We start from the raw sequence: 24,652 nt of genomic DNA on the forward strand, positions 1-24,652 counted from the left end.
TGAATAGCAGTAGGCATTTTGGGCGATAAGTGGTTGATAAGTGGCTTATGAACGCTTACTGCATCGAACCCTAAGGGCCTCATGCAGTAAGCGTTGATAAGGGAAATATGGCCATGTTATAGCCAAAATTGGGTTTGAGATTCAGTAAGCGCCGATAAGTGCTTCATATCGCCAGGTTTCGGAGCCGATTATTTGGTTATGGCCAGTCGCCTGCCGATAAGCCTGTTTTCGACACTGATCGCCACTTTTTTAAATCGGCTGGATTCAACAAAAAAAACCAGCTTATCGGGGCTGATCGGCACTACGAAATTGAGATGTTATGGCCGATTTCTCCCGCCAACTAAAGTTGGCATTTTGGACGGGAGAACGATCGCTAAGGCTGCCGGAACGGCACTTAGAAAAAAAAAATATTCTGTACATCAATGGAAGTCAATGGAGCGGGGACGTATAACAGTATAGTACTGTTTACGTTTCATTGCTCACAATACAAACGTCATTTGCATTACAGTGTGGGGGCATTCCCTGCATTGTGTCACAGCTGATGTGTCTTATTTGCATAACATTCGACTTTTACATGTTTTCAGCATTTGCGGGTCACATTACTCATCATGTGATGATGTGGCAAGGGAAAATACTATACTACACTCTTAAAGGAGAACCTCACATCATATCACACATTTTACTCAACTCAGCGACAATTATTTACATGATGTTACACATGTCACACATGTCACACATACACAGTATATTCATCTTCCTTTACATTACACAATGCTTGTAATGTGACACGCATCTTTAAACGTTCATGTACATCTGTCTTCTCATGTTTACATATAGTTTTGGGTCCTCCCTATTTTCATGACGTCACTTATTGGACGCTCAATCACATTGCATGTTTACATTGTAACCGTAGCATTACAAGCACTTCAACCTAACTTATACACACATGTACAGTAATTCAGCATTGGGACACCTTGTAAACTCATTCTATAGCAACTATCCTCCTTACACAAATGCATGCATATGCACACGACTATTCATTGTTGCCAACATGTCACAATAACATGGATAATTACACATGTTACACAAAACTTTTCCCACGTCAATCTCAGCCTTTTTGTCTCATTACATGACTGACTCTTGCGTTCACAAGTGTTACATGCATTGCACATGCAACTATTTATTTGCAAGCAATCTTTGTACAAAGCTTCACGTCACATCATTGCCAAATATCATCATTCCCTGCAGAATACACACAACAAATACTTAGAACAACAAGTGCACACAGCTTGCCACAGAAGTACTTTATTATGTTAATGTAACACCTTGCATTTTACTATGTCACCTGACATCATCACATACCTATTTAAAGGACGCACATTACCTGCTCATTCACAGCTACTCATTTCAAAATGTTGCGAATGTTTAGGAGACGCAGGAACATTCTTTTCTATGACATGCTTGCTGATCAAGAGAATGATATAGGGCAAGGTAGGGACACACCGAGGGACAGTGACAGTGACGCGGATACGACAGGGACAGGGAGAGGGACAGGCCGAGGGACAGGTAGAGGGACAGGAGATCAGAGGAGAAGACAGAGGAGACAACTTGTGCCTCGTCCGCGTCTGTACAGGGAGAGAACCCTGTTAGATGGGATGAGTGAGGAGGAGATTGTAAGTCGCTATCGTTTGAGTTCAGCAGCAATCTTAGCTCTTTATGAGGAGATAAGGGGGGATTTAGATTTTTTCACAGCCAGAGGTCGTGCAGTCCCTGGGCTTGTTAAAATGCTGTGCTCATTACATTATCTTGCTTCCGCGTCATACCAGACAACTGTGGGCATAGTGGGCGGGGTCTCGCAATCTACATTCTCGCGGGCCTTGACCCAGTTTCTCTATGCACTCAATAGACGCGCTAGGAATTATATTCATTTTCCTACAGAGGCAACAGAGTGGCTGGAAGTCAGGACTGGCTTTTATAATATAGCAGGGATACCATCTGTGCTGGGTGCAATCGATTGCACACATGTTGCTTTGATTGCACCTAGTCAGAGTGAGCATGTGTACCGCAATCGGAAGCACTACCATTCACTCAATGTACAGGTGGTATGTGATGCCACGATGAGGATAATGCATGTGGTACCCAAGTTCCCTGGTTCCAGTCACGATTCCTCTATCCTGAGGAACTCTTCAGTCTTCCATGCGTTCGAAGAGGGACATTTTGAACCTGGTTGGCTGCTGGGTGAGTACATATTTACATGTTCTAACACAAAACACATGTTGATTTAGGAATGTTGGCATTGTACAATTTGATCACTAATGTCAGCTTATGTGTGCTCCATTCATTATAGGTGACTCAGGATACGGAATTAGGCCGTGGCTCTTGACTCCGGTGCTAAACCCTCAAACTGAAGCAGAGGACAGGTACAATGCAGCCCATATATCTACAAGATCTGTTATAGAGAGGACATTTGGCCTACTCAAGACCAGGTTTAGGTGTCTGGACAGAACTGGTGGGGCTCTTCTATACAAGCCTCAAAAAGTGTCTGATATTATCCTTGCCTGTTGCATTTTGCACAATGTTGCACTCAGGCACAATGTACAGTCAGACCTAGCTGAGGCTTTGGTAGACGAGCATCCCACCCATGTAGCTGCTGAAAATGAACAAACAGCCAGTGGTGGCCAGACACGACAGAATCTCATCAATTCATTTTTTTCTTGTAAGTACAAACTCATATGTTCCTAGTACTACTTTTATAGTTTAATTATGTTATATTAACAATAATGTTTCTTTATATAACCTTCTGTTAGGACACAGATGAATATGGGTTGCACACCTTTCTTTTCTCTGCTGTGTGCACAAAGGGATGTGGCACCGGTATGTTATTGTTGCACAGGTTATATAATCCCTCTTCAATTGTACTTTAGTTGTGTGTATGTGAATACAACTTGGGTAACAAAGCAATAATATTTTAGCATTGTGTTATTCCTTATGCTAAGACAAAACACATATTATGCCCATAATCATTCATGCTTCTAGTATGCTTACATACAATGTTATTGGTGCAGTGTAACATGTACATCCAGATGATGTGTACACCAGGCTGATTTACATTTTGAATGTCATTAAATATACATGGTGTTGCACATTTAACACCAAATACACACTTTGATGTGTTCTTTACGGTACTGAAGATGGCATGTCAATGTTTGCAATTTATATATTGTTCCTTTGCATTATAGGTATATTTGCAGTATGACTGATCATGGTATGTATATTTGCTGACATCTCTCATAAGATGTGGCTACCTCAATCTTCCTATAATTATTGGAACTAAAAACCCAACATATTGGTTTAAACACAAATGTTACATATATGTACTTTCTGTATCATGTATATGCATTTAGCTACTCTTGAGCTTTCATGTGCATTGTATTACAAAATGATTACTCACATTTCATCACATTTTATGTATGTTTCCTTATAATTTCCATTAATGTAATATAGAGGTGGTTGGAGAAAAGGGGATAACTGTACTTATTTGTTTACTTACGGGAGCACATTCATCACTAGCATAGACACACTTTTTAAGACAACTGTTTGTGTCTCTATCAATTGGTGTAGGATCCATGTATAACACCGACAAATGATAACACCAGCTTTATTATGGTAGCTTATATCATCATATTGACTATACTATGTATTGCTAAACGATTAATAAACACAGTAAACTATAGTTAGTTAGGTTAATGAAATATACACAGAAACGTACTTCATAACATGATGGTGATGTCATATTCAGAACATCATGCATTGGAGGGGACCATAACATCTGGCCAGTAACATTATTTGCTACAGTCCCAAACCATTTTATCTACATACCCATGTAACAAGAGATTTTAAAAATAAATGGCTACTTGGTTGTAAGTGTCCTTTACATTGGGAGAAGGAGTGGCTCACTGAGTAAAGACACACACTGGCACTGATAGTTTGAAGCAGGGGAGTCTGGTTCAATTCCCGGTGTGGGCTCCTTGTGACCTTGGCCAAGTCACTTTATCTCCCTGTGCCTCATGCGGCAAAAAAACATTTGTACGTTCCACGGGCCAGGGACCTCAGGCTGAAACATGTGTCTGTAAATCGCTGCGTACAACTAGCAGCCCTATACATGAACATGCTCATATTATTATTATTATTGTTACATAGTTTCGACAGTCATACGTTCCATTACATATTAGAATACACAAATGTGTTAGCAGAGTGGGAATGGTTGTTATATATAAAACACACCATGTCATAAAATGTTAGTAGTCATTAAAGAACACTCAATAAAAATTCATGAAGCACTATTTTGCAACATCATTATGTTAATTAAGTGCTTATGCAATATAGGCATAAGGGTATCACATTTTTAATTGTTTGTTAATAAGCGCTGCAAGCAATATAAAATTAGTTCCATATGTAGTATAGTAGTCGGTGGCTCCTCCTCACAATCATCTCATATAAAGGTAGACTCTACTGAAATCATACATTGATCCGATTGTATCTTCCCCGACATCTCTGAAATACAGCAAACACATGATGGTCAAATATGGCACCTTACTAGATATGCATCCGTGACAACGCGTTACGCAGCTCTATATGATTGTGTAGATACACACGTCAGTCACTTATATGTTAGAAGTAAAACTGTTCATCAGTATGTAATGTTTCTTTAAATTTGTAGCAGGCATAACTATGTATAAGAAGTGAACGTTGCCTGTATACTGAAAGATGTGCGCGCACATCTTTGTGTGCGCACGCACTTCACGCTTGGCTCCACTAACTGTTAGCGCATGCGCAAAACAAAGCGTACGTTGTGCGTTCAATACATGTTGAAAATACCAGTAAACATAACATCTTTATTTCAAATACAATGAAGACGAAACTACATTCGTTCTAAACGAGTACATCTGTATTCTTTTTAAACAGACGTGTTTGAACAGAAAGCACGGCCGATAACACAATGCGCAAATGCAATACGTGTGACGTCATGTTAAGCCAGCGTGAAACGCACGCTAACACTCCTCCCACTCAATTAACATTCGGCTAACGCCCAGGGTACGCCTACAAACACTGAGCCGCACGCATCACACACTGCAGTTACCGTTACTATAACAAAACATGACAGCCAATAGGCTTTGAGGCGCGCACGTCGCTTGGGGGCGGGACTTACATCACTAATCCTTTTTAAGGACGCCTTGGCCCATGACAAGGGTCCCACGTCATACGTGGTGGACCCGGTTTTCAATGTTGTAGATGTTGCATGATAACAAAACAGGTATGTGTTAGAGTAATGGAAAAATGTTGCTAATATGTTTAAAGGGATAGGAAAGTACGTATATTTATTCCGTCAGCAATGTGTACTACTCTTTCAGGTCCTACTATATTGTATTAGGAAACAATTTGTTTGTGATCGCTACATGTTATGCAGTCTGCAATGTTACGCTGTATCCACGCATTGAAAGTGAAAATGGTGGTTACAAAAAAAAAAAAAATTTAAACGCAGAGTCAACGCATAACGATTGTTATATTTACCATTCTTCTAGAATTAACTCTTCGCCTGGCTGCAACTGGTCGCTCCAGAAATGCAAGGCATTTTCATCCACGCTTAACCCAACCGCTGAATCCAGTATGGCACATATCTGCTCCAGGATGCGCTCATAGGAATCGCCACTGCTTTCTTCAAATAATTGGTCGGGAGGTAGGTTCATTTCTTCGGGTTCCCATTCCAATGCATTTTCAGCTGAAAGGCTTGGTACATAATCATAGTACTTTTGTTCTTGTACAATGTGGGTTTCAGGAATGGAGGCTGCAGATATTGCAGCACGTATCGATTCAAACGGATCAGTAGTAGCGGATACATTGCTATTGCCATTAGGAATAAATATGCCTTTCACGACAATATAAGTGCCGTCTTTCAGGAGAAATTGTTTTTCCGGGGCAATCTTCCAGAAACCATAGGTGTGTTGTAGCTTATCCTGGTCACGTTCAAAAAAGTCATTACTTGATAAAGTGAATCTTATTGAGGAATTAAAATTCCGTGCATGCTTACGGTCTTGGTAATAAGGATATTTTGCTCGAATGAAATCATCGATTTGGCGTGTGCTTGCTTTCTGTCCGCGACTGTTCAAGATGGCTTCACAGATCATGTACTTATACCCTAAAAGGGGATTAATATTGTTAACGAATTCATCAGCCATGTCTGAGTAGCACAAAAGCTGTGTGCAGGTCTGTGTTATTTGCTCATCAAAATGAATGTGCTGAATGGCTAACAAACTCCTGTTTTTCCTTGTCAAGGTCAACAAAACTAACTACTTTGACTCCTTATTTCAAACGCCAATTGAATTTGTTTGTCTAATTGGGTTAACAGTTGTGGTTCGTGATATGGGACTGTGGGAGAAACATTTCTCCTTCTTTTATCTCGTTTGTGAAAAACATCCCTAGACTTTGAATGCGTTCACATAGTATTTTTTTGAACACTAACAAAGGCCACTGTGTGAAAATATTTCTTAGCCAGGCATATCAGTAAAAACACACCTGCAAAAAGAAATGTTTTTTTCCCCGCTTACATTTCTGTGTGTATGTGAAAGTCTGGTTAACTCCCTGTCTGCATGAGTTTAAATACGTGTGTATATATATATATATATATATATAAATATATCTCTTATAAAAATATATATATATTTATATATTATATTTTATTTTTTTTTATATTGCAGGAGTACACACAACATTGATGGCATTAAGTATACCTTGTATGAAACCTATTTAAATGGTGAGAAACATGATTGAATTAAGTAATAAACATTTGTTTAAGCACAATACTGTTAGAGTCTCATACTTAGGATATTTCTCAAACATTAGGCCTGTATTATTAAAATAGTGTTTTCACAAGGAAGCATGAAGTGTATTAGTTTGTGTATACCAGTTTATATAGTACTATATATATATGTATGTATGTATGTATATATATATATATATATATATATATGTATATATATATATATATATACATACACATATACATATATATATATACATACACATATATATATACTCACACACTCACACTCACACTCACTCAGTGTGTGTGTGTGTGTGTGTGTGTATATATATTATTATACATTCTGAGATGTTATAGAAACGAACACACAACTGATTAAAGGACAAAATTACAATGGCCAAGCAAGGCAAAGGTAAGTAATAATTTACACATAATCCTGCTGTACACGTACAAGAAAGATGTTTGCAGTTACTTAGGTGTTTTTATAATTGCATGTGACTAATATGCATATGCAATTCTTACATCAATTAACACACCCAAATGCAATGTTTTGCTGCAAAGTCAATGGCAGCTTCTCTAAACTTAGCAACTGGCTCCTGGTGGACCATTACTGAACAGACGATTACAACATAAATATTTATAACACAATTAATTATGAGTGTTAACATTTCCAAAACTTCACGTGTACAAGAACATAGTTGAAAGTTTGGAAACAACACAGTCTTCAGCATACATACAATAGTAATTAGATAATCTGAAGTCAACAAAACAAGGCCAAAGACATATTTTCTGAATTATAACATTTATTTTTTTTGTTCCTTTTGCGAGCGAGTAACAGGCCTGCTTGTTGTCTCTTGAATTTTCCTTTTTCTTTTGCCACCAACTTTAGGCACAACAGAGCCACTTTGAGTGGCCTCTGGCACTTCACGGGCAGGGCTTGTGGCCAGTGACTGTTCACCTACGGGGCTTGTGGCCAGTGACTCACCTACAGGGCTTGTGGCCAGTGACTCACCTACAGGGCTTTTGGGCAGTGATTCACCTACAGGGCTTTTGGGCAGCGACTCACCTACAGGGCTTTTGGGCAGCGACTCACCTACAGGGCTTTTGGGCAGCGACTCACCTACAGGGCTTTTGGGCAGCGACTCACCTACAGGGCTTTTGGGTAGTGACTGTTCACGGACAGGGCTTGTGTCAGTGGGCACATGTGAGCAAGTTGGTAGACACTGCACAAGTGATGGTTGGTCTGTTTCATGTGTGTCTTTTGTTGTTTTTGACCAAAAACTGGTCAGTAGTAACTGCTTGTGTTTTCTTTTTGTGGCCTCCTTTGTAGGTGTCAGCTGCTTAATTTGTACAGATGGCAGCGGTAGGATGGCGTCAGGAACCTGCACAGCAATGTCTGCTACTTGACCGGTAACATTTGGGCCTGGTGAATGAATATCAGAAGCATGTGGTGAAAACTGACCTGCATGAACAGATCCTGCCTGTGAGGTGTTGAATAGTGGTACATTAGTCATTCTCCAGTAATTAGCTTGTGTTTGCTGAACAACTAATGCTTCGAATGAGGTGTTGATTTTTTGCAACTGTTTAGGCACTTCAATGAAGACTCTGTGGAGATGTGCCAATTGTGATACTGTTTCTTCCTGCAGTCCAATCATCCTTTCCAGCACTGTCATCATGTCTGAATGGCGACGATTTTCTGCGTCCACTATTTTTCCCTCTGAAGCTACAATTGCATCGTATGTGGAAGTTGATGGACGATTTGGCGGTACAACAGTTTCTATTGGCACCTCTTCATGGTCACATGATTGTATTTCAGTCTCTTCTGTGGCGTCATCCTCATCATACTCATCATCCTCATCACCATGATGTTCTAAAAAGAAATGTACACATTATTAAATGGCATGTTAATGTATGCTGTGTTACTATGTAATTGTACTGTGTCCTAAGTAACACCTAACATGTTAGCATACGTTTTATAACCTCATTAAAAACTACCTTGACTTACGAATAATGTTTGGACTCAGTATGAAATATGAATGAATGAAAAGTTGCTCTAAACTCAGAAGTCCTACATGATAATTAACATCACTAACACAATACATGTTGCCTTACACTTAATTTGCACTGACACTAAGTAATCCTATTTAAAGAAGATGTGCAAAACAAATAATGCACATGACAACATAACATATAGAAGAGCACATATTATATGGCCAGCAAATGATACACTCACCTTCTAGTAGTGTTGAGCTGGCTGACCCAGGTGAAGACACTTGTTCCATCTCAGGTGACACATGTCCTCCAGGGGCAACTATATATAACAATAACATAAGTTTTACATTTACATGTGTAAATATTGAACAAACACTTATTGTATGTTCTGTATTTATGATTAACTAACAACATCAGTTCCTTAACCGAAAATGTGTGTGAAAGTGAACATAAATAGTTGTAATAACACTGTACATGCCTGTGTACTTAGAATTTTTGAGTTCCCTAACATACAACATACTATGTTTCTGCAGTAATGCGTGAGGATAAATAGATTAAATGAGTACATAAAAATCATATGTTGTGTAGTGATATCAGTATCATAATGTACATAACTATCATGAGATGACCATTCACAATGGTTATCATGAAGGTGGTCATATTGCAAAAAGTGTTGTTTTTGGTAGAGGATATGTGTGGTACATTAATCGAAGATGTGGCACACCTGAATGTGGCTGTGACTCAACAAGACAACACATGCAGTGTGTGATAATGTGTCTTTGATAGTAGTTCAACTATAGATATGAGTGAACTAATGTGTGACGTACGCTTTGATAAGTAATGAGTTGTTGGGGCATTTAGTAGCTAGAGTTAAGCTTTCAAATGAGTGTGATTAACTTCAGTTGTGCTATTCAGGTTGTAAGAAAGGTATTCCCTTCCCCAAAAAGCCTAATCAGCCACACCTTTCAATGACTTGAAACAGGTGCAAATGGTGTGAACTAAGTTGACCGTGAAATGAGGCTGTAATTAGTGTGTGTGCTGAACCCCACCCCCTCTGTTGAAGTGTATGCTGTGATGAGATATTAATTGCAGCTGCTTTAACACAATGGTAGATGAGCTAAGTAGTCATCTGCAGTGTTTAAGTTATGAAAACAATGACATAACATATGATACGTGTGCCTCATTATGCTGTCTGTATATGACATTAAGCAAAAATGGACCTTTTCATAAGCAACTATAGATGTGTTAGTGCCAGTGATGTTTGTAGGCCGTTACATGCAATTTCTTTGATGCATGCTTAAAATAGGCAGTAATGTCATGTTTGTCGGAGTAAAATCAATAAAATACACAATAATATGATACATATTTCTGTTCTGTACCTGTAGCTACTAATAATTTCTCATGAACATGTGTTACACATGTGTAGTACCCTGTTGTTCCCCATCTTCGCCCACCATCAATTGCTTCCACTGCAGCTATGCATTTTGGGAATTCACATGTAAATGAGCACGCAATGGCACGTGCTATATTAGTTACTGCTTTTAGTAGGACTACTACATATATGTCTATTTTAAGATATATATATATACAGAATCAGACATATACATATATAGATGCAGGTATGCTTATATTGTGAAGACAGTATAAAAAGCAGTGTAAATATGCAGAATAACTGTAAGCAACGACACGCCTAGTACAGTAATATTTATCACCTGCTGGAAATTGTGACGGATAAATTCCAATGTCACGGTCACCAGCCAAGCCTTCCACGACGACGGTAAGTAATTTTGGCCGAAGCAGCTCCTCCAATGGAGTCAATATGAGACGTTGTGGTGTGGGCCCACCTCCAGTGCCAGTAGCATGCACGCGTTGGTCTTGTATTTTCTTTTTCAATTTGGACCTAATATCATCAAATCTTTTCCGACAATGATACTTGTCCCTGACACTATTCCCACAGGCATTGACACCAATGACTATTGTGTCCCACATTTCTTTTTTGCTTGCTGCACTTGTCCGCCCTTGAAAAACATATAAAAGATATGAGGTAAATTAATAATAATATAAGCACCAGTTTCCTACACTGCTAGCTGTTCCAAGAGATAGCAAACATGCTGTTTTATGTGTAATATGTGAAGCACATGAGCATTCACTACTAAACCTATACATGTAAGCAAGGTTGCATTCATATTGTATGCAGTTCTGGCAAATTGACCGCCTGTGTTTATTTGTCCTTGTAAGGCATGATAAAAAGCTGTGTTTCCACACTAATGAACATAGAAAGATATTGTGTACCCATATTTGCATATGAACAAAACTCAGATGACCTAGGATCACATGTATTTGAATAATAAATGTAAAGTTACACTTACCTACTAAATGTCCATAGAGACTGTCATAGTGCTCCAGAATGCCAGTGACAAGAGCCCTATTTTCCTGGTCATTGAAGCGAGGATTACGTGGCTTCTCCACACGTTTCTTCCGAGCAGGTTTAGGGTCAGAGCTTGGCTGGTGCTGACTGGACTCTCCTTCTTCCAATGGAAGAGCCTCCAAAAGCTGGCCACCAGCAAGCACGCCACCACCAGACACCCCATCAGCAACTGCGCCACCAGCAGCACTCCCAGCACCAGCACTCCCACTCCTAGCACCAGCACTCCCACTCCTAGCACCAGCACTCACACTCCTAGCACCAGCACTCACACTCCTAGCACCAGCACTCCCAGCACCAGCACTCCCACTCACAGCAACAGCACTCCCACTCCCAACAACAGCACTCCCACTCCCAACAACAGCACTCCCACTCCCAGCAACAACACTCGCAGCACCCGCACTCCCACTCCCAGCAACAGCACTCCCACTCCCAGCAACAGCACTCCCACTCCCAGCAACACCACTCGGTGCACCAGCAACATCACTCCCCTGAACAGTACGTTCACTCCGACGCGTACTCCCACGAGTAGCACTCCCACTCCCACCAGCATCACTCTTCCCACGCTTTGCGGGCATACTTCCAGCACTCACAAAAAACAGACAAGAAATGTACAGGCAATCACACGACCCACTTCCACATATAAAACAAGACAAAGATGTAAACAAAACAACAAAGGACAAAGCTCACCCAATACACAACAAGTCTCTCAGTCAATATGCAAATCTTCAATAGTCCAGCTCTGTGCGTCTCTCTCTCTCTCTCACTCCCAACAACACAGAGAATGATTAGCAGTACACGTTGCCTTTAAATATGGCGCGCAATCAAAAACATGCTTGTTTCGCCTGATTCAGCAAGATTTGTGATTGTGCAACCTAACAGCACCCCGCCACGCACGCCGATACACCTGTGTGTGATCGGCTCATCATCGTGAGAGTGGGCGGATTTGTTTTCGGCTTGATTTTGAATGTATTCGGCACTTACTGCATACGGAGAGGGAAAAACGCCAATAACATGACTAATCGATAAGCTTGCCGATTTCACATAATCGTCGCTTACTGCATGAGGCCCTAAGACTCTTATACAATGTTCTGTGAAGCCATCTTCCCCGTACTGGAGAATATTTTGTATTGTATTGTATGTCTTTATTTATATAGCGCCAAAAGTGTACTCAGCGCCTCACAAAGAATACAGTACAGGGAATTATAATTATAGAATAAGTGCAGCAAAATCAGACAATAGGAAAGGAAATCCCTGCCCCGAAGAGCTTACAATCTAAGAGGTTTCATGGGAAACTTACAGAGACAGCAGGGGAGGGAGTAAGTGCTGTGTATGGCATAGTGCTTGGTCACAATGGATGGTAGGAGTGAATGAGTGTGGGACATTAGCCATGGGGGCAGGCTATTGGGATGCTTGATTTGTGGGGTAAAATTTAAGGAAGGTCAGTGTTAAATGAAAAGGTTAACACCATTTTCAGGGGAAGAGGTGGCAGGGAGGTGTGGGTGGGAAGAGGTGGCAGGGAGGTGTGGGTGGGAAGAGGTGGCAGGGAGGCGTGGGGGGGAAGAGGTGGCAGGGAGGCGTGGGGGGGAAGAGGTGGCAGGGAGGCGTGGGTGGGAAGAGGTGGCAGGGAGGCGTGGGTGGGAAGAGATGGCAGGAAGGCGTGGGTGGGAAGAGGTGGCAGGGAGGTGTGGGTGGGAAGAGGTGGCAGGGAGGCGTGGGTGGGAAGAGATGGCAGGAAGGCGTGGGTGGGAAGAGGTGGCAGGGAGGCGTGGGTGGGAAGAGGTGGCAGGGAGGCGTGGGTGGGAAGAGGTGGCAGGGAGGCGCGGGTGGGAAGAGGTGGCAGGGAGGCGCGGGTGGGAAGAGGTGGCAGGAAGGCGTGGGTGGGAAGAGGTGGCAGGGAGGCGCGGGTGGGAAGAGGTGGCAGGGTGGGAAGAGGTGGCAGGGAGGCGCGGGTGGAAAGAGGTGGCAGGGAGGCGTGGGTGGGAAGAGGTGGCAGGGAGGCGCGGGTGGGAAGAGGTGGCAGGGTGGGAAGAGGTGGCAGGGAGGCGTGGGTGGGAAGAGGTGGCAGGTAGGCGTGGGTGGGAAGAGGTGGCAGGTAGGCGTGGGTGGGAAGAGGTGGCAGGGAGGCGTGGGTGGGAAGAGGTGGCAGGGAGGCGTGGGGGGGAAGAGGTGGCAGGGAGGTGTGGGTGGGAAGAGGTGGCAGGAAGGCGTGGGTGGGAAGAGGTGGCAGGGAGGCGCGGGTGGGAAGAGGTGGCAGGGAGGCGCGGGTGGAAAGAGGTGGCAGGGAGGCGTGGGTGGGAAGAGGTGGCAGGGAGGCGTGGGTGGGAAGAGGTGGCAGGAAGGCGTGGGTGGGAAGAGGTGGCAGGGAGGCGCGGGTGGAAAGAGGTGGCAGGGAGGCGTGGGTGGGAAGAGGTGGCAGGAAGGCGCGGGTGGGAAGAGGTGGCAGGGAGGCGTGGGTGGGAAGAGGTGGCAGGGAGGCGTGGGTGGGAAGAGGTGGCAGGGAGGCGTGGGTGGGAAGAGGTGGCAGGGAGGCGTGGGGGGGAAGAGGTGGCAGGGAGGCGCGGGTGGGAAGAGGTGGCAGGGAGGCGTGGGTGGGAAGAGGTGGCAGGGAGGCGTGGGTGGGAAGAGGTGGCAGGGAGGCGTGGGTGGGAAGAGGTGGCAGGGAGGCGCGGGTGGGAAGAGGTGGCAGGGAGGCGTGGGTGGGAAGAGGTGGCAGGGAGGCGCGGGTGGGAAGAGGTGGCAGGGGGGCGTGGGTGGGAAGAGGTGGCAGGGAGGCGTGGGTGGGAAGAGGTGGCAGGGGGGCGTGGGTGGGAAGAGGTGGCAGGGAGGCGTGGGTGGGAAGAGGTGGCAGGGAGGCGTGGGTGGGAAGAGGTGGCAGGGAGGCGTGGGTGGGAAGAGGTGGCAGGGGGGCGTGGGTGGGAAGAGGTGGCAGGGAGGCGTGGGGGGGAAGAGGTGGCAGGGAGGCGTGGGTGGGAAGAGGTGGCAGGGAGGCGTGGGTGGGAAGAGGTGGCAGGGAGGCGCGGGTGGAAAGAGGTGGCAGGGAGGCGTGGGTGGGAAGAGATGGCAGGAAGGCGTGGGTGGGAAGAGATGGCAGGAAGGCGTGGGTGGGAAGAGGTGGCAGGGAGGCGTGGGTGGGAAGAGGTGGCAGGGAGGCGTGGGTGGGAAGAGGTGGCAGGGAGGCGCGAGTGGGAAGAGGTGGCAGGGGGGCGTGGGTGGGAAGAGGTGGCAGGGAGGCGTGGGTGGGAAGAGGTGGCAGGGGGGCGTGGGTGGGAAGAGGTGGCAGGGAGGCATGGGTGGGAAGAGGTGGCAGGGAGGCGTGGGTGGGAAGAGGTGGCAGGGAGGCGTGGGTGGGAAGAGGTGGCAGGGGGGCGTGGGTGGGAAGAGGTGGCAGGGAGGCGTGGGGGGGAAGAGGTGGCAGGGAGGCGTGGGTGGGAAGAGGTGGCAGGGAGGCGTGGGTGGGAAGAGGTGGCAGGGAGGCGCGGGTGGAAAGAGGTGGCAGGGAGGCGTGGGTGGGAAGAGATGGCAGGAAGGCGTGGGTGGGAAGAGATGGCAGGAAGGCGTGGGTGGGAAGAGGTGGCAGGGAGGCGTGGGTGAGATCCGGTGTGTATGTCTGGGTTCAGGCTTAGGGGAGATCCCCAGCAGCAGGAAGGAGTAGATAGAGGGTGTGAATAGAGGATTTGTGGGGGTGTTTTTTATTGAGGGGTAAAGAAGTTGTTGGGAGAGAGGTGTATAAATAATGGTGCAGTGGGGAGTGGGGAAGTTGTAGAGAACAGAAATGTTCACAAAGGAGTGAGGAAACAGTAAACATAAAAAGAAATAGGGAGGGCATAGTGAGATGCAGGAGGGAGGGCATAGTGAGATGCAGGAGGGAGGGCACAGTGAGATGCAGGAGGGAGGGCACAGTGAGACGCAGGGGGAGAGGGCACAGTGTGACGCAGGAGGAGAGGGCACAGTGAGACGCAGGAGGGAGGGCATAGTGAGATGCAGGAGGGAGGGCATAGTGAGATGCAGGAGGAGAGAGTTCCAAGGTACTGGAGGATAAAAGTGTACAAATAAATCACAGATGTTAAAAGTTAATGTCTCACAGCGGCAACGTTGTAATGCAGAGTCCAGATCTTCCTCCAATCTTCACCTCCAATTTCACCTCCAAAATTAACTCTTGTAGACACTTTTGATGTGACGCTTTTGATGTTACACAGCCTTATGGCTAAACAGAAATGCTACAGTGACTTTAGTACCCTATTCACGTGCATTTGACTAACACTTAAGGGAGGGGTTTGTCTAATCAACTCAGACCTACAAAATAGTTACTTAGATTATCATTTCTCTCTCAATTGATAGGAATCAGCTCACAAACATACCCCAAAAGCCAATTAAATCTTAATTTCTCTGGTTGGTAGAATGCAGCTCAATGACACATACCCCCAAAAATTTAGCCCTATTCAAGTGAATAGAGCTGATCTCTTCTCTAGCACTGGGAACTAACTTCACAAGCTACCATGAAAACTCTGTTTCATGACCAATGCAGCCGTTGGAGATCTGAACTACAAATGGTGATAGAAGTAGAAGGTGTTGTGAGTGTCGGGTTATACCAGGAGAAGGTGGAGTGTCTCTATGTCTGTCTCCCTTTATTGAAGTATGTGACGAAGACGCTGGAGGTGGAGTCCCCTGCAATGCGGTTGTCCTTGGAGAAAGCCGATGAGAGGAACCATGTGCTTTTGGGTCAGGTGTCCAGTCAGGGGGAGAGGTGCCAGCGGTTGGAGGAGCAGCTCAGGGGATCCGAAGATCTAACATCCAGTCTCCGACTTAAGGTGATGCCTGCCTTGATGCCTACAGTATTAATCAATGCCCACTAGGGGCAGTAGAGACTTGACACACTGGGAACCCCAGGGAGTTTAAGGCGTTTGGGTTCTGGGGGATTGTGTAAGTTAGAGTTCTCCGGGGGGTTGGGGGGGCTTTAGGGTTCAAGTTCTAATTGATTCAGAGAATTGGCGTCCTGAGATATTTTTAGTTGGGGCGGAAGAATCTGGGGGTTAGAGTCTTGAAGGATTGTGGGATATGGATTTCTGGAGTATTCTGGTATATGGAGTCCTGGGGGATCCTGGAGTTTGTGTCTTCGGGTATTCTGAAAGTTTGAATCCAGGGGAGTTCTTGGAGTTGAATTACTGGAGGATATTTGGGGGGGGCCATAGACTGATGACTTTCTTTGGACTCCCTGCAGATCTCGGCCTACGAGTCAGAAATTGGGAGCTTGAAGGATGAGCTGATGCAGGAGATCCACCAGCTGGAAACTCAGAAGGAGGAAGCCATCAAGGAGGCATCAGAATGCTCTGAGCAGCATCTGGACCTTCTGCGGGACCAGCTCTCAGGTAGAACTGTACCTACCGTCACAAAGGCAGGCTTCAATATTAGCAGGCATATAACCTAGGCCCCTCCCGTGTATGTGTTACTTTGCAGTAAAAAGGAAGAGAATCAATGTGACTTGTTAGTCAGTATCGGTCCTTAATGACCATACACTTGATTGTCCCTTAATGGCGAGTGTACTTTTTTGAATATTTCTCTGTGTTACTACATCTTGTGACACATGGTATAACAAACCGAATGTTCCTTCTGCTTGTGTCACTGTCATCCTTCAGGAGGAGTCTCTATGTCACCCTGTGGTGTGAAGGCTTGGGACACTTTGTGTCTCTTGGCCGAAGGAGCCTCCTGTCTGAGTCAATATGTCACCATGATACTGGACAGCAGAAGAGACAGATTCAATGAGCCATAAGTCTATTCTGTCTAGATCACTGTCACTGTGTCACTTTACAGTAGAAGAGATCTTGGCCCTTTGTAATTTCCTTTGAAGGTGTATCCCTCTGTTAAAGCGGAGTTCAAGTCCATCTAACCGAATGGGTCTAAAATGTTTTTATGTAAGTTACGGTCTACTAACTATTGACCTCTATAATCCCCATGTGCTGGAGCCACTGTACAGTAGGAAGTGACCTGTGGTAGCCTGAGAGCCGACCGCTGTATTGTTCCCTCTGAAGGTGTGCAGACACGTCTGACCTCATTACAGCCCATTCTGAAGCACATGAAAACAAACTACAGCAGTCTGAGGAGCCAGGTCAAGAACTTCTCCCAATTCTATGAGGCATCCATCAGAGAGGCCCGAAGACAGGTGAGAGAACTCAATGGCCAGGAGATGTTGGAGAGATCACAGGGAGGGCAGGAGACTGAGGTGAGAGAGCACAGAGAGGACACTGGATGGGGGAGGACTACCAAAAAGAAGCCAGGAGACAGAGCATAGAGAGGACTGAAGACTTTGGGGAGGCCAGAAGACTGGGAAGAGAGAAGGATATACTCTGGGATGAATGAGAGGGAGAGACACTGGGTGAGTGAGAGATGAGGCTGTCATGTGTGAGAGCGGAGGCTCTGGGGGGAGTGAGAGGGGAGGCTTCATGGTGAGAGTATAGGCTGCCATGTGTAAGAAGGGAAGCTCAGGGATGAGTGAGAAGGAGGCTCTGGCACGACTGAGAGGGGAGGCTCCCAGGTGAGTGAAAGAGGGAAGCTCCAGAGTGAATGAGAGTGTAGGGTGCTATTTGTGACAAGGGAGGCTCTATACTGAGTGAGAGGGGAAGCTCCAGGGCGAGTGAGAGCAGAGGCTGCCAGAATGAGTGTCTGGGCCATTTCATGTCCTGCAGATCTGCAGTGCGGTGACAGATGTGTCAGAAGCCAACAGGGACCTGCTGGAGAAGTACCAAAGAGAGGTCCAACTGCGCAAGAGATACCACAACCAGCTGGTGGAGCTGAAGGGTGAGCACTACACCTAGGACTGGGTGTCACTGCACTGGGGGCTGGACCTTTGTGATTGACTATCACTGTGAGCATCTAGGTCTGTCTACAGCTTCCTATTAGCCTGACCCTATTGGTCAGCTCATGCTGCTAGGACATCCTGAAGGTCTATGGAATAATGTCAGTCACTCCTTCCCTCTAGGCCACTGATTTTTTTAACCTGTGTCCATAATGTTCTGTGAGGCCAAACACTTTCTGAGGGTCTTCTGGAGCTGAACCTCCCTATTCCTAGCTCTGGGGGTCTTCTGGAGCTGAACCTCCCTATTCCTAGCTCTGGGGGTCTTCTGGAGCTGAACCGCCCTATTCCTAGCTCTGGGGGTCTTCTGGAGCGGAACCTCACTATTCCTAGCTCTGGGGGTCTTCTGGAGCGGAACCTCACTATTCCTAGCTCTGGGGGTCTTCTGGAGAGGAACCTCACTATTCCTAGCTCTGGGGATCTTCTGGAGAGGAACCTCACTATTCCTAGCTCTGGGGGTCTTCTGGAGCGGAACCTCACTATTCCTAGCTCTGGGGGTCTTCTGGAGCTGAACCTCCCTATTCCTAGCTCTGGGGGTCTTCTGGAGATGAACCTCACTATTCCAACCTCACATGGGCCAACGGTCCATGACATATTTACCTTTTTATGTGCCCGTAAACTGAAAGTAAAATCAAAGATGGAAGCTGCAATGTCCTGCTCTGAGTGTGAGTGAGGCAAAGTCCTGCTCTGAGTGGGAGTGAGACAATGTCTTGCTCTGAGTGGGAGTGAGGCAATGTTCTGCTCTGAGTGTGAGTGAGACATTGTCCTGCTCTGAGTGTGAGCGAGGCAATGTCCTGCTCTGAGTGTGAGTGAGGCAATGTCCTGCTCTGAGTGAGTGAGGCAATGTCCTGCTCTCAGTGGGAGTGAGGTAATGTCCTGCTCTGAGTGTGAGTGTGGTAATGTCCTGCTCTGAGTGTGAGTGAGGCAATGTCCTGATCTGAGTGTGAGTGAGGCAATGTCCTGCTCTGAGTGTGAGTGAGGCAATGTCCTGCTCTGAGTGGGAGTGAGGCAATGTCCTCTGAGTGGGAGTGAGGCGATGTCCTGCTCTGAGTGTGAGTGAGGCAATGTTCTGCGTTGAGTGTGAGTGAGGCAATGTCCTGCTTTGAGTGTGAGTGAGGCAATGTTCTGCTCTGAGTGTGAGTGAGGCAATGTCATGCTCTGAGTGGGAGTGAGGCAATGTCCTGCTCTGAGTGGGAGTGAGGCAATGTCCTCCTCTGAGTGTGAGTGAAGCAATGTCCTGCTCTCAGTGGGGGTGAGGTAATGTCCTGCTCTGAGTGTGAGTGTGGTAATGTCCTGCTCTGAGTGTGAGTGAGGCAATGTCCTGCTCTGAGTGTGAGTGAGGCAATGTCCTCCTCTGAGTGGGAGTGAGGCAATGTCCTGCTCTGAGTGGGAGTGAGGCAATGTCCTGCTCTGAGTGGGAGTGAGGCAATGTCCTCCTCTGAGTGGGAGTGAGGCAATGTCCTGCTCTGAGTGTGAGTGAGGCAATGTCATGCTCTGAGTGGGAGTGAGGCAATGTCCTGCTCTCAGTGGGAGTGAGGCAATGTCCTGCTCTGAGTGGGAGTGTGGTAATGTCTGGCTCTGAGTGGGAGTGAGGCAATGTCATGCTCTGAGTGTGAGTGGGGCAATGTCCTGCTCTGAGTGTGAGTGAGGCAATGTCCTGCTCGGAGTGTGAGTGTGGTGATGTCCTGCTCTGAGTGGGAGTGAGGCAATGTCCTCTGAGTGGGAGTGAGGTAATGTCCTGCTCTGAGTGGAAGTGAGGCAATGTCCTCCTCTGAGTGGGAGTGAGGCAATGTCCTGCTCTGAGTGTGAGAGAGGCAATGTCCTGCTCGGAGTGTGAGTGTGGTGATGTCCTGCTCTGAGTGGGAGTGAGGCAATGTCCTCCTCTGAGTGTGAGTGAGGCAATGTCATGCTCTGAGTGGGAGTGAGGCAATGTCCTGCTCTGAGTGGGAGTGAGGCAATGTCCTGCTCTGAGTGGGAGTGAGGCAATGTCCTGCTCTCAGTGGGAGTGAGGCTTGGCCGGCAGACATGTTGATTTCCCAAATGGGACCAGAAACCAGGACATACTGTAGACAGGTAAATATCCCGGGGGAACCCGGAGATAAGAAGAGAGCCGTCCAGCTCTGGGGGAGCCCCGGGGTCCGATCCTGTACATAATACATAAAGAGAAAGCTAGAGGGGATTGCTGCTTTACTAATCCACGCGGGTTATCGCATGTGCCACCCCAATATTATACACTGTATATGTAATTACCTGTACACTCCCCTGTCCGTCAGGGAACATCCGCGTGCTGTGCAGACTGAGGCTGCAGCCGGAGCCCGGGGACGAGGGCGGGAGCAGAACCTCCCCGCTAACCACAGACGCGAACGACGACACCAGACTCTCCGTGGTGTATAAAGGGAAGGAGAGGACCTTTGAGCTGGATAAAGTCTTCTTACCGCAGGCCACCCAGGAGGAGGTCAGCGGTTACGGGGAACCTTGTCAGCTCTTGGTAGGAGAGGGATAACTTTCAGGGTGGGTGTACGGGCCACTAAAGGTGCAATCCTACGCAGCCGGCAAAAGGATAGCTGGTGTAAACAATATATCTAAATGGATAAATTCCCAGTGCTTGGGTTTCTCTGGAAATGTACTACAGATTGCATGTCGTGGGGGTCTGGGAATAGTGTGATGTGTGTTAGTTGTGTGTTTGTGACGCATTGTCTGTCCTTCCACAGGTAATCCTGGAGATGTGTTAGTTGTGTGTTTGTGACGCATGGTCTGCCCTTCATCAGGTCTTCCTGGAGATGTGTTAGTTGTGTGTTTGTGACGCATTGTCTGCCCTTCCTCAGGACTTCCTGGAGATGTGTTAGTTGTGTGTTTGTGACGCATTGTCTGCCCTTCCTCAGGTATTCCTGGAGATGTGTTAGTTGTGTGTTTGTGACGCATTGTCTGCCCTTCCTCCGGTATTCCTGGAGATGTGTGTTAGTTGTGTGTTTGTGACGCATTGTCTGCCCTTCATCAGGTCTTCCTGGAGATGTGTTAGTTGTGTGTTTGTGACGCATTGTCTGCCCTTCCTCAGGTATTCCTGGAGATGTGTTAGTTGTGTGTTTGTGACGCATTGTCTGCCCTTCCTCAGGTATTCCGGGAAATGTGTTAGTTGTGTGTTTGTGACGCATTGTCTGCCCTTCATCAGGTCTTCCTGGAGATGTGTGTTAGTTGTGTGTTTGTGATGCATTGTCCGCCCTTCCTCAGGTGTTCCTGGAGATGTGTGTTAGTTGTGTGTTTGTGACGCATTGTCTGCCCTTCCTCAGGTATTCCTGGAGATGTTTGTTCATTGTGTGTTTGTGATGCATTGTCTGCCCTTCATCAGGACTTCCTGGAGACGTGTGTTAGTTGTGTGTTTGTGACGCATTGTCTGCCCTTCCTCAGGTATTCCTGGAGATGTGTTAGTTGTGTGTTTGTGACGCATTGTCTGCCCTTCATCAGTATTCCTGGAGATGTTTATTCGTTGTGTGTTTGTGATGCATTGTCTGCCCTTCATCAGGACTTCCTGGAGATGTGTGTTAGTTGTGTGTTTGTGACGCATTGTCTGCCCTTCCTCAGGTATTCCTGGAGATGTGTTAGTTGTGTGTTTGTGATGCATTGTCTGCCCTTCCTCAGGTATTCCTGGAGATGTTTGTTCATTGTGTGTTTGTGATGCATTGTCTGCCCTTCATCAGGACTTCCTGGAGATGTGTGTTAGTTGTGTGTTTGTGACGCATTGTCTGCCCTTCCTCCGGTATTCCTGGAGATGTGTTAGTTGTGTGTTTGTGACGCATTGTCTGCCCTTCCTCAGGTATTCCTGGAGATGTGTGTTAGTTGTGTGTTTGTGACGCATTGTCTGCCCTTCCTCAGGTGTTCCTGGAGTTGTGTGTTAGTTGTGTGTTTGTGACGCATTGTCTGCCCTTCCTCAGGTATTCCTGGAGTTGTGTGTTATTTGTGTGTTTGTGACGTATTGTCTGCCCTTCCTCAGGTATCCCTGGAGATGTGTGTTAGTTGTGTGTTTGTGACGCATTGTCTGCCCTTCCTCAGGTATTCCTGGAGATGTGTGTTAGTTGTGTGTTTGTGACGCATTGTCTGCCCTTCCTCAGGTGTTCCTGGAGATGTGTGTTAGTTGTGTGTTTGTGATGCCTTGTCTGCCCTTCATCAGGACTTCCTGGAGATGTGTGTTAGTTGTGTGTTTGTGACGCATTGTCTGCCCTTCCTCAGGTGTTCCTGGAGTTGTGTGTTTGTGACACATTGTCCGCCCTTCCTCAGGTATTCCTGGAGATGTGTTACTTGTGTGTTTGTGACGCATTGTCTGCCCTTCCTCAGGTGTTCCTGGAGATGTGTGTTAGTTGTGTGTTTGTGACGCATTGTCTGCCCTTCCTCAGGTATTCCTGGAGTTGTGTGTTAGTTGTGTGTTTGTGACGCATTGTCTGCCCTTCCTCAGGTATTCCTGGAGATGTGTGTTAGTTGTGTGTTTGTGACGCATTGTCTGCCCTTTCTCAGGTATTCCTGGAGATGTGTGTTAGTTGTGTGTTTGTGACTCATTGTCTGCCCTTCCTCAGGTATTCCTGGAGATGTGTGTTAGTTGTGTGTTTGTGACGCATTGTCTGCCCTTCCTCAGGTATTCCTGGAGTTGTGTGTTTGTGACGCATTGTCTGCCCTTCCTCAGGTATTCCTGGAGTTGTGTGTTATTTGTGTGTTTGTGACGCATTGTCTGCCCTTCCTCAGGTATCCCTGGAGATGTGTGTTAGTTGTGTGTTTGTGACGCATTGTCTGCCATTCCTCAGGTATTCCTGGAGATGTGTGTTAGTTGTGTGTTTGTGACGCATTGTCTGCCATTCCTCAGGTGTTCCTGGAGATGTGTTAGTTGTGTATTTGTGACGCATTGTCTGCCCTTCCTCAGGTATTCCTGGGGATGTGTTAGTTGTGTGTTTGTGACGCATTGTCCGCCCTTCCTCAGGTATTCCTGGAGATGTGTGTTAGTTGTGTGTTTGTGACGCATTGTCTGCCCTTCCTCAGGTATTCCTGGAGATGTGTTAGTTGTGTGTTTGTGACGCATTGTCTGCCCTTCCTCAGGTGTTCCTGGAGATGTTGTTAGTTGTGTGTTTGTGACGCATTGTCTGCCCTTCCTCAGGTAACCCTGGCAATGTGTTAGTTGTGTGTTTGTGACGCATTGTCTGCCCTTCCTCAGGTGTTCCTGGAGATGTGTGTTAGTTGTGTGTTTGTGACGCATTGTCTGCCCTTCCTCAGGTGTTCCTGGAGATGTGTTAGTTGTGTGTTTGTGACGCATTGTCTGCCCTTCCCCAGGTATTCCTGGAGATGTGTGTTAATTGTGTGTTTGTGACGCATTGTCTGCCCTTCCTCAGGTATTCCTGGAGATGTGTGTTAGTTGTGTGTTTGTGACGCATTGTCTGCCCTTCCTCAGGTGTTCCTGGAGATGTGTTAGTTGTATGTTTGTGACACATTGTCTGCCCTTCCTCAGGTAACCCTGGCAATGTGTTAGTTGTGTGTTTGTGACGCCTTGTCTGCCCTTCCTCCGGTATTCCTGGAGATGTGTGTTAGTTGTGGGTTTGTGCCGCATTGTCTGCCCTTCCTCAGGTCGTCCTCGAGATGTGTGTTAGTTGTGTGTTTGTGACGCATTGTCTGCCCTTCCTCAGGTGTTCCTGGAGATGTGTGTTAGTTGTGTGTTTGTGACGCATTGTCTGCCCTTCCTCAGGTGTTCCTGGAGATGTGTGTTAGTTGTGTGTTTGTGACGCATTGTCTGCCCTTCCTCAGGTGTTCCTGGAGATGTGTGTTAGTTGTGTGTTTGTGACGCATTGTCTGCCCTTCCTCAGGTATTCCTGGAGATGTTGTTAGTTGTGTGTTTGTGACGCATTGTCTGCCCTTTCTCAGGTATTCCTGGTTTTGTGTTAGTTGTGTGTTTGTGACGCATTGTCTGCCCCTCCTCAGGTGTTCCTGGAGATGTGTTAGTTGTGTGTTTGTGACGCATTGTCTGCTCTCCCTCAGGTGTTCCTGGAGATGTGTTAGTTGTGTGTTTGTGACGCATTGTCTGCCCTTCCTCAGGTATTCCTGGAGATGTGTTAGTTGTGTGTTTGTGACGCATTGTCTGCCCTTCCTCAGGTCATCCTGGAGATGTGTTAGTTGTGTGTTTGTGACGCATTGTCTGCCCTTCCTCAGGTGTTCCTGGAGATGTGTTAGTTGTGTGTTTGTGACACATTGTCCGCCCTTCCTCAGGTATTCCTGGAGATGTGTTAGTTGTGTGTTTGTAACGCATTGTCTGCCCTATCTCAGGTGTTCCTGGAGATGTGTGTTAGTTGTGTGTTTGTAACGCATTGTCTGCTCTTCCTCAGGTATTCCTGGAGATGTGTTAGTTGTGTGTTTGTGACACATTGTCCGCCCTTCCTCAGGTATTCCTGGAGATGTGTGTTAGTTGAGTGTTTGTGACGCATTGTCTGCCCTTCCTCAGGTATTCCTGGAGTTGTGTGTTAGTTGTGTGTTTGTGACGCATTGTCCGCCCTTCCTCAGGTGTTCCTGGCAATGTGTTAGTTGTGTGTTTGTGACG

At 46.4% G+C, this 24,652-nt stretch overlaps 2 protein-coding genes and 1 long non-coding RNA gene across 6 annotated transcripts in view; 2 read left to right on the top strand and 1 right to left on the bottom strand.

Annotated features, from left to right (window-relative positions):
* LOC142474895 (kinesin-like protein KIFC3) overlaps nt 1–24,652 on the top strand; it is a 203,022-nt gene that overhangs the window by 143,582 nt on the left and 34,788 nt on the right. For all 3 annotated transcript variants that reach the window (XM_075581039.1, XM_075581037.1, XM_075581038.1), the window contains 5 exons: nt 15,875–16,048; nt 16,459–16,606; nt 17,267–17,397; nt 17,921–18,032; nt 20,361–20,542. In XM_075581039.1, coding sequence (XP_075437154.1) covers nt 15,875–16,048; nt 16,459–16,606; nt 17,267–17,397; nt 17,921–18,032; nt 20,361–20,542 — 747 coding nt within the window. The remainder of the gene's footprint in view (nt 1–15,874; nt 16,049–16,458; nt 16,607–17,266; nt 17,398–17,920; nt 18,033–20,360; nt 20,543–24,652) is intronic.
* LOC142474947 (uncharacterized) lies at nt 2,461–9,193 on the top strand. Of its 2 annotated transcripts, XR_012790649.1 has the most exons (6): nt 2,461–2,716; nt 2,808–2,874; nt 3,240–3,265; nt 5,583–5,737; nt 6,756–6,811; nt 8,151–9,193. It is a non-coding gene; the product is annotated as an uncharacterized LOC142474947 (long non-coding RNA). The 2 variants fall into 2 exon arrangements; XR_012790650.1 differs by lacking the exon at nt 6,756–6,811 and having other exon boundaries at nt 2,462–2,716; nt 8,151–9,192.
* Nucleotides 7,168–9,325, bottom strand: LOC142474931 (uncharacterized). The gene is made up of 2 exons (XM_075581041.1): nt 9,054–9,325; nt 7,168–8,690 (listed from the first exon to the last, which is right to left on the bottom strand). Exons 1-2 carry the CDS (start codon nt 9,148–9,150, stop codon nt 7,624–7,626), a joined length of 1,164 nt encoding a protein of 387 aa, XP_075437156.1. The 5' UTR covers nt 9,151–9,325; the 3' UTR covers nt 7,168–7,623.

This window comes from Ascaphus truei, chromosome 2, assembly GCF_040206685.1.
Source record: "Ascaphus truei isolate aAscTru1 chromosome 2, aAscTru1.hap1, whole genome shotgun sequence".
NCBI classification, from domain to species: Eukaryota; Metazoa; Chordata; class Amphibia; order Anura; family Ascaphidae; genus Ascaphus; species Ascaphus truei.

Bases quoted from the DNA above. Each gene is read 5' to 3' on its own strand.
- LOC142474931 (XM_075581041.1), bottom strand. From the start codon at position 9,150: ATGTTATTGTTATATATAGTTGCCCCTGGAGGACATGTGTCACCTGAG. The intron at 8,691-9,053 runs GTGAGTGTATCA...ATTTCTTTTTAG, and splicing joins CAGCTCAACACTACTAGAAG to AACATCATGGTGATGAGGAT.